The sequence below is a fragment of the Lagopus leucura genome, unplaced genomic scaffold (assembly GCF_019238085.1).
Source record: "Lagopus leucura isolate 7727_CA_CO unplaced genomic scaffold, USGS_WTPT01 Super-Scaffold_100038, whole genome shotgun sequence".
Classification (NCBI taxonomy): domain Eukaryota; kingdom Metazoa; phylum Chordata; class Aves; order Galliformes; family Phasianidae; genus Lagopus; species Lagopus leucura.
Genome location: NW_024962287.1, coordinates 3,336,676 through 3,346,765, shown reverse-complemented (window position 1 = coordinate 3,346,765; position 10,090 = coordinate 3,336,676). Strand labels below are relative to the sequence as shown.

The 10,090-nt window shown below is 45.0% G+C and overlaps 1 protein-coding gene across 1 annotated transcript; it reads left to right on the top strand.

Annotated features, from left to right (window-relative positions):
* Positions 1–3,773: 3,773 nt before the first annotated feature.
* Positions 3,774–6,346, top strand: LOC122186686 (antimicrobial peptide THP2-like). Its single transcript, XM_042883547.1, is given in 4 exon segments — positions 3,774–3,833; positions 5,042–5,120; positions 5,351–5,475; positions 6,130–6,346. Coding segments are annotated over 3 exon segments (255 nt in total). The 5' UTR covers positions 3,774–3,833; positions 5,042–5,062; the 3' UTR covers positions 6,202–6,346.
* The last annotated feature ends 3,744 nt before the right edge of the window (positions 6,347–10,090 follow it).

The following is a 10,090-nucleotide window of genomic DNA, read 5'->3' as shown; positions in this document are numbered from 1 at the left end:
GCACTCCAGCCCCATCACACCTGCTGGCACCACATCTCCTGCAAAAAAAAAAAAAAAAAAAAAAGAAAAAGAAAAAGAAAAAGAAAAAGAAAAAGAAAAAGAAAAAGAAAAAGAAAAAGAAAAAGAAAAAGAAAGCATTCAATACTTCCCTTGCTTTGAAGCAGATATCAGCACTGTGAAATCATAAATGCATCTCCTTGCTTCAATAAAATGTCTACTCTGGCATTTCCGTGGTAGAACCTTGGCTGTGTTTGTTGGGGAAGAAGGGGATTTTCCCTTGGGTCTCCTTGCTCCTCAAGCAGAGGTGCTGGTTCTTCGATCTTCCCACTCATGCCCTGACACACTCCATGAATACAGGGACATTATTTTCCTCCTGTTCCACAATGGCTTCCTTCTAGTGATATTCGTGCAGTGACCATGGTACCTTTGTCAGAGATGAAACCCTGTTTCTCTCCATGATGGGTGAAAGTGTCAAACAAGCATACATTCTGCTAGTTCCTAGGCTGATTTTTGAAGGTATGTTCATATTATATATTTTTCTAATAAGATGTCAGAGAGATTCCATATTTTCTGTCTCTTTTTCCCCATCATCACTACCTAGCAGTATAGAAAGTGCTGAAGGTGACTCCATCTCCTTCTTTCAGCTTCCCTAGAGGCATTCAAGGCATTTCACTCCTGAGGGGACCTCAAGCGAATGAAAACCAGCAGCATTTTACACATCTTTAGAGCCCTGATAGTAGCTCAAATTAGCAAAAAGGCACAAGGAGGGAAAGAGAAGGAGAGCAGGAAACACATTCTCACAGCACAGTCCTTACTGCTGCTGTACAGTAACACCAAAGGGATGGACTTTGGTCTTCTAGTCTAATCCATTTATCTCTGAAATCAAAGACAAGAAGAAAGGTAATCTGCCCATGGGAGCTTTAAACTCATGTTATGATTTCTCTCTGCTTACTCAAGAAAACTACACGACAAAGTCATGAGCTCATTAGATAGCTTTTAGATAGCTTTTGTGTACTGTTGGAAGTATGTGACCATGTGTGTATTTACTACATTTACATGGTAGCATCGAAATACCTCAAAATGCCTTATGGCTAGAATTTAGTTCAATACACATGGCAGGGGTTAAGGGATTACATTATCACACAACTGAGAAGCAATCTACGGTTTTCTGGGCCAGCAAACCATCGCTGTTGTTCATTGCAATGAGCAAACTTTCCTCTGGAGGTAAGGGGTGAGGCAGCAGACAGCTGTTCCGTGTAGTAGCATTTTAAACAGGAGTTACAATGCACAGGACCTTCTTAATACTTGCCTTTTTTTAATTTTTTTCACCGAAAAACTATTAGAAATCTCCTTCTCCATCTCCCTGGCAGAGGTATTTCGGTTGTGATGATAGGAACGGCCGTGTAGAATCTGTAATTATCAATGTCAAGACTGTCCAGCATTAAGGCCAAGTCCTTGGCATTAGTTGGATGTAGGAACTTGAACATGGTGAAAACCAACAGTGCATCTGTGTTTCCTTGAGGAATCAGGTTGAGTAATAATAACAGTTGCCAAGCTAACCACAAACTCTTGGCAAATTGTGAAGTAACTGCATCTTATTTCACTTTGCTTCCCTCCACTTTTCTAAACTATGGTCAGAAGTTCATGGATTCACCAGAAATCTGTCTATCACTTCTTTTATACTGAAAAAAAAAAGAAAAAAAACATTTTCAGAAGTATGTAGAAAATAAAAAGATATCTCGTTTATATCAAGACATGAATTTAAGAGAAAACATCTGTAAGCATATTTCCATATGCGTGTGTGCCCATGCTTATATGCACAGATGTATATTTATGTATGCTTAAGAAATTGATATCAAAGTATGGAATAAATTACTACCAATTGAGGTAGTTGCTTATTGAGGACCCAATAAGCAATTAAATATCTCTGTTAAGTTCTGAGAATAAACGATCTGTGAGCCACCATACCATTTGTAGAGGATTTTGTCAAGCAGATTCACTTCTCTTTGAAAATAAAATATTTATCGTATCATATTATGATGCAGTAACAGGTGTCATACTAAAATGGTGCGTGAACAGTGTTTTATTGGCTGAAATGAGGTGTAAAGTAAAATAGGGTACGAAAAAATGCTTCGTGTTGTGTCTTTGGATAGTTATTGGGCATGCCAAAGTCAGCAAAGGGCTTGGTGGAGGGGAAGACTGATAGATTGGAATGGACTCACAGATCTCAGAGACTGTGCCTTTGTTCCTCAGATTTTCACTGTATGGATTTGCAAATTGATTTTGGTTCCAAATAGTGCCATCAAATAAAGTGAGTTTGAATGGTTGTTGGAAGTGCAGCTGTGCCCTCAAAACAGAGCCAGTTTCAAAGCTACTGGATGGCTCATGGATTCTGAGTTTGAATATCTACAAGAACGAGCTCCTATAAATGCACTGAGAACCCATCCCAGTATTTGACAACAATGACTGCGAGAGGTTTTTACTTTATACAGAACTGGGACCTCGGTTATACTTTGCGCCTGACATCTCCCACCCTTCCTCCGTGACCCTCAGATGAGAGTGTGCCTCCATCTTCTATATCGTGTCCATCAGATATTTATGAGCAGCAACTAAACTCCCTTTCAAGTGTCTTTTCTCCAAGCTGAACAAAGATGAGTCCCTCGGCCTCCCCTCATTTTGCTGACCCAACCAAGCCCTTGGTGGTGGTGTGGCCCACACACAGGTCCATGCCCCATTAGGCACTGGAGCACCTTCAGAGAACCTTTGGAGTACTTGATAGCAAAACTCCTGGTTCGCTTTCCTCCTGAGGAATCCAGTTTGCGTGCATATAAACCTCTCTGAAAACTGAACCAGAATGAAGTCACAGAAGACTATCGGGGTTTAGTTAGAAACTATGGGAACACAATTTGAACCTTCACTGTGGCTACTTGTCCAGAAATGTTGGAGTTCACTGTGGACAAAAAGGCAAGGCAGTTGTTAGGAGCTGGGGGGAAAAAAAGCTGAAAACAAAAGAATAAACACAACTGGGCACTGTGCAAATTCAAGCTGCCTTTTTGTACCCTCAATCTGAAGGTACAGAGGCAGCTTCTGGCTCTGTATTTTCCTGAACTGGTGCATTTTCCATCAGTTGAAAGGCCACAGGGGGACACAGCCAGCATGAATTCACTGCTTCTGTGCGTTCTGTGTTCTTTACCAAAGCATTCTTACTGGATGCTAAGATGGACTGGGCACTCAGCCAGTGGGTTGACGGTTGGTCTAAATGATCTCAGTGGCCTTTTCAAACCTTAATAATTCCCTGATTCTATGAATCTAACGGTCTTTCATTTTAATTTCCTGTGTCCACTCTGTGTTCTTCTATTCCGTATTTACTGAACAGAAAATAAACGGACTGGGAGAGCAGAGAGGCTCACAGTGCAATGTGCGTATTGCAATGGATTAAATTGCTCCTGCCCAGAAACAGTTCAACATATGTCCCAATATGTTGGACCCAGACCACGGTGGCTTAACGTACCTTACATAAACTAGTGTGTCACAAGAGGTATTGCATGAGGAACCTGGGATTTTCCAGCAGAAAATCTTTGTAGGTTCAGAGACCGGCACTGCTTTTTGACTGGGAAGTGAGAAGAAACTTCATTCTGGTTGGGTTAGAAGTCACCAAAAAGATGGGTCACTTTTTGATTGGCTTGATGTGTACCTACTGGAAAGAGAAAGCAAGAATCACTACCCACAGCAAACATGTTATAAAAGAGGCTCTCAGTCCCACAGCCAAAGCCCTCAGGAGGGAATAGACCAAGAGGTGTTCTTGTTTGGCTTCTGGGCACAGCTAATATCCGGTAACTTCTCAGTTCTTTTCAGTCTTTCTTTTAATGTCTTCTGTGTTTTTGGAAAAAAATACATATATGTATATATATGTGTGTGTATATGTGTGTGTGTGCTCAGCATTATTAATCTGAATTTGTAGGCTTCTAAAAAAAATTGGATGTAAGTGGATCAGCGTTACAAAGGTTGAATAAGTAGTTCAAATATGTGCTAGTATCTCTGTAGGCTTTGATAAAGCAGGCTTTGATAAAGGTACCCCACTTGTGAATTCCAAGGAGAAAAATGGGGTGAGGTCAGGCTGAAAAGCTGCTGGTCTATTGGAAACCAAAATGTACTTGGTATCAATACAAGAAAGTCATTTACATTTTCAGAATTAGGTTCACTTTGCTTACTTATTTCTCCTGGTATTTCCAAATATAGAGATTTTTGCTCCAACTTCTGATGCCAATTTCTAATCTGCTTCGGGCTTCTCCTTACCATTCCGTTTGCAGAAATGCAACATTTCATCGCAACCTCATTTCCCTGCAGTGCTTAAGAGAAAACAATTCAGAGGATTGGAAGATTGGTGGATCAGAAGATCCCCCAGCACCAGAATGGGTGATATCTCCCTTCTATCCATAAGCCCAGCTAAGACATCTTATCCCACTTTTCTTACGTTAGTTGCTTTAGTCATTGACTCTTTCAGTGACTTCATTACAGGATTGTTTTTTAAATGTCTCTTGTCAGCTGGGAACAGGTCTGTTTGTTTTTGGAATTTGGAGTTTCCATTCCTGTGTGATCATCTGTAGACGAAAGCTGAAGATTTTGAGCAAATTGCTTTTGATAAGTTTCAAGGTTGCAAAATGAACACGCATTTCCGTCGTTTACGAGCTCAGATGTAGAGCCACCTCATTGTGTTCAGTGGGGTTTGTTTATTAGATAAAACATTTAACCAGGCATAAGGTGATGCTTGCATTTTGGTCAAGGAGTATTAGCAAAGCGTGGCAGGAAATCTGAATTAAAACAGTTTAATAAACCTGAATCCTGAGATATGTGTTTATATCCCATGCTGCTCCTTGCTTTCTTTTCCCCAGAAATGCCCACAGAGCATCCTTGAGGTCACAGAGGTATTTCTGAATTTGAAGAAAATGTAATACAAATGCCATTCCATCTGTACAGATCGGAGGACTGTAGATTCCAGGGACTGCCTGTCACATACATCTCTTCTTTCTTTTCCCTGTAGCAGCTCGGCAGATCTGCAGCCATGAGGATTCTTTACCTGCTTTTCTCTCTCCTCTTCCTGGCACTCCAGGTTTCTCCAGGTAAGATGAAAGAGGAGCTAAAGGTGGCAGTGCTACCATGGGGATGCTTATCCCCCTGGATATGTGGGGGGAAGATAACAACTGGCTTATGGGGAAGGGTTTCCTTCGTGAGCTCACCTTTCAGCATGGCCAAACCTGCACAGCAGTCCTTGAGGCAGCAGAGTGAGTGGGGTCGCATTTGCCTTGCCATGCAGAATCAGAGGGTAGGAACTTTGTTGCTGTTGTTGCAGGGTTGTCTTCACCCAAGAGGGACATGTTGTTCTGTAAAAGAGGGTCCTGCCACTTTGGAAGGTGTCCCAGCCATCTAATCAAAGTTGGAAGATGCTTTGGGTTCCGTTCCTGCTGCAAATGGTGAGTTTGGCATTCACTGATGTTCATCCATCACATGAGTAGACAAATACATTTTGCCCGAGATGCTGCTGAATGCTGTCTGGATTTATGAAAGAAGCAATATATTATGAGGGCAGCCTGGTGTAAGCTGCTAGCAGAGCTTTACAGTTGTCTTTCTGCTGAGATGTGCACCACGATGTGTCCACACACAAAGGGTAAAGTATGGCCATAGTCACCAGCTATGCACAGTCCCAGCTCTTTGACCCCTTACAGCTCCTCTGACAGAGCAAAATATCAGGGTTTCACCTTTTCAGAACTGGGCTGTTATGGTGCATGGGGAACAATAGGGTTGCACTGCGGGATGAACACAGATCCGAGTGCAGTCGAGCGTGGGCAAGAAGTGAAGCTTCTTCAAAAGAAAATCTAATATCGTTGGGATCAAATGCACTCAGCCCAAGACCAGGGGATATCAATTCAGTTCCCTGCTTTTCCTAAAGCAATAGCAGAGCACTCCTCCCAGTCAGATGGAACTGCACAAGGCTGTCCCAATCTGGCTTGCATGTGACATTAGATATTTTGGAATGTTTAGAACAAGAAGAAGACATGCATGGATTGACAGTGAGTGGGGAAGGAATGTAAATACAAAAATAATCTGATCGTTCTTTTTCTCTTTGTGCAGGCCATGGGATGCATAAAAACTTCATGAGTCCATTCAAGAGCTTTGGAAATTTCTTCCAGGAACTTGCTTTGAATCCCCTTCATGCTACAGCAGAACCTCAGCATCAAGAAAACCCCTCGCATGTTTAATGCAATATGTTTTGTGTTATAGAGTAAATACAAGTATCTTCTGCACTGCCTTTCTTCCTCTTGAATAAATTGTCGTTGCATAGCATCTATACTGGTGTCAGTTGTGTATTAGGGTATTAGGAAACATTTCTTCTCCTAAAGAGCAGTGATGCAGTGGCACAGCTGCCCAGGTTGGTGGTGGGGTCCTCGTCCTTGGAGGGGTTCAATGTGGAGATGTGGCACTGAGGGACGTGGTCGGTGGGCACGGTGGGGTTGGGCTGGGGTTGACCTGGGTGATCTCAGAGGTCTTTTCCAACCTGAATGATTCTATGATTATTTTCATGGATTGAGGGTAACAGCTCTGTCTGGGTAGAAAATCACAGCATCTGTTTATCCTAAGTCTGTTTGTTTGCACAAACAAGCTTATCCTCAGCTGTCCCATCCAACTTCCAGTCTTCTGTGACATGATTTCTTACACAGTGATAAAATAATCCTTTTTTTTTCCTCATTATTTCTCACAGGGATCCTGGTGGCAGCTCTGGGGCTGTCCAGTGTTAGAGCAGTAATTGGTGCAGCTTGGACCTGCTGGAAATAGGGGTGATCAAGGCTAAGGAGCAGCCTGAAGATGGAGCTGCCATCCCATGTGGAGGGGAACCACAGGGAAGTCGGGGCAGGTGTGGTGGCAAGGACTGTCGTGCCAAATTGAGGCAGCACGGAATTTAATATGGCCCTTAAATAGGATAAAAGTTGACCTTCACTTAGACCTCCTTCCCTTCTTAAACATCCCTAGAGCTTTCCCATAAGGACTGGTGTCACAGGAGATGGGATTTCTTTGACTCCAGCAGGGATACTCAGCTGGAAGCCAATGCAGGCATCAGCCCCAGGGCTGTGGGAAGGGCTACACACCCAGCTGGGAAGTCAGAGGAGGGGAAGTCAGAGGAAGAGGACCAACAGTGACTTATTTAATAGGATATTCAATAACAAACTGCTGAGATACTTGTACTAATGGATGTACACACATGCATTTAATTATACAGGGCTGAGGGCTGCATTTGCTGAAAGGTTGAAGTCATTGCCTAATGGTGGAGAATCCCAGCAGTGCAATCCCAATTAGTCTAGACAGGCAAAGAGGTAAAGACATCCTGCTTCAATTCCTGCTGGACTGCATGTGTCCAGGTCAAGGTACATGGGTCTCATTGGAGATCTCACCTTAAAAAGGAGCTGGAAAGGCAAACTGGTGGAACTATTCCTTTCCAAGAACTACACACATCTCCTTGTGGGATAAGGCCCCTCCATCAGGGCTGGGAAAAGGGTGGGTGCTGTGGAACTGGCTGTTTATGAGGGCGGTTAGTGACAGGACAAGGGGGAATGGTTTTAAACTGAGACAGAGGAGATTTAGGTTGGATATGAGGAGGAAGTTTTCCCCCAGAGGGTGGTGAGGCACTGGAACAGGTTGCCCAAGGAGGCTGTGGATGCCCCATCCCTGCAGGCATTCAAGGCCAGGCTGGATGTGGCTCTGGGCAGCCTGGGCTGCTGGTTGGTGACCTGCACACAGCAGGGGGTTGGAACTGGAGGAGCACTGTGGGCCTTTGCAACCCAGGCCATTCTATTATTTTAGTGTGACTGTCAGCTGATGAGGGAGGTGGAAGACCCATCGCACTGTGTGGTGGTACCTCCAGAATGGATCAGATCAGCAGCACTGGCCTTGCTGCACCAGTGCTGATGGGAAAGAGCATCCCTGGGCACCCATTGGCATAAGGAGAACACTCACACTTCCCACCAGCTGCAATGCCAAACTGCACGCCTTTATTCAGAAGGGAAAAGCAGCACCTGGGCAAATAACTGCAGGCCCACGCTGGGATGTCTTCAGCTTCCAGTGCCACAGTCACACCATGGGAGACTGCAGAGGTGGGAAGGGAAGAGGCCAGTGGGGGATGTTGCCAGAAGTGAGAAGCGAGAGCGATGTCCTGCTTGGGAAGTCCGGCTCTTCAGCCCAATATACTGCGGAAAGAAAACATGCTGTGAAATCATCTCTTTCTACTCTCCTTCTTTTTCTGTCTCTCAGTGTGTATCCCTTCTCCTGGGTAACAAGGACACATTGACACTAATCACAGTGCAGGTAATAACCATCCTCCATAGCAGACAGCTTGGTTTCCAAGGTTTTGGAGACATCAGGGAACAGGTTCTGTGCCTCACACTATCCAGGGGAGAGCCTTCACTCTGCACCAACCTGCAGAAGCATTTATGAAACCGGCAGGCCAGGCAGCCCTGCTTATCTGAGGGCAACGGGGAGGCCCATGTCTGATCTGGGGTTCCCCCAGCTCCTTTAATGGACAGGTCCTAACAACTTCTTTCCTCCCCAAGACCCTGCCCTGGATCACATATAGCTCGGAGCCAGTAACTAGGCTCAAATACAACAACAGCTATTTCTGCCATCACAGTAGCAGGTACAATTTCATCCCTAATCCCAAAGCTTACCTTTTGCAGCAAAGATGAAATCTTGAACATTTCCCATTGATGAGTGAGAGGGTAGGGCACTTCAGAAATGCGCAGAAGCCATTCCGACGTAAACATTCCTTTTTTCCTAGAGCCCAGGAGGATCCTGTGCAGAGCAAGAGAAAATGAGTGAGAGATACCAGTACAAACTGTGTGTGCTTCTAGAATGTCTGGCCCATGGATCTCAGTGTAACATGTGCACAAAGCACCAAACCCAAAAGCCCAGCCACTCATCCAAACCACAGAATGGTTGGGTTGGGAGGGACATCAAGGATCTTGAAGCTCCAACCACACACCACAGGCAGGGCCACCAACCTCCACATTTCATAGCAGTCCAGGCTGCCCAGGACCCCATCCAACCTGGCCTTGAACACCTCCAGGGATGGACGGGGCATCACAGCCTCTCTGGGCAGCTGTTCCAGCACCTCACCACTCTCATAGGAAAGAACTTTCCCCTAACATCCAACCTAAATCTTCCCTCCCTCCTGAACCAACTGATCAGAGACCTCCTAATGGTTACCCAGCCCTGACAAGTCACTTCCTGGGATATGGAGAACCCCACATCTCACCTGCAGCACCCTGGGCCAGGAGGAGGATGAAGGGGAGGAGCAAGTACACGATCCGCATGGTTTACGCCTGTCCCAGGTTTTCACAGGGCTACAGAGGGGAGAAACAAAAGCAACACAAGATACACTTTCTAGCACAGACAACATGTCAGAAGTACCACTGGTGTATTTGAATCTTCTGTTTCTGCTTAAACATCAGAGCAGTTTACACATCAGGAGGTGCTTGTGACAAAGCAATTCCAGCAATTACATGAGGGTCAATCCACGCTCTGAAAGTCAAAGAAATGCTTGTACCTGGAGATGCCACACTACATGTATTGTTAGTTGGTGCAGTGCATCAATGCAAAGCTGGCCACACAAACCACTCCACCCAAGCACTTCTGTTTCCCCAGGCTCACCAAAGGCATCCTGGCACATCATCCACTCATGGTCTCTCCCAGCAATAACAGAACTCCCCAGCTCTGCTCTCACTGCCACAGCCCCATGCAGCCCTGCCCCAGGACGAGCAAAAGGACGGGGAGGTCTTGGTGGCCAGAAGCAGCAATACAATTCTACCTTGTATTAACTGAAGCCTGAAAGGATGGAAAATCTATTCTGCTGCCTGAAAGGAGGGAACAAGCCTTGTTCCCCCAGAACAGAAGATCTTAGGTTGCAACAGGTTGCCCAAGGAGGCTGTGGATGCCCCATCCCCGCAGGCATTCAAAGCCAGGCTGGATGTGGCTCTGGGCTGCTGGCTGGTGACCCTGCACATAGCAGGAGATTGAAACTAGATGATCATTGTGGTCCTTTTCA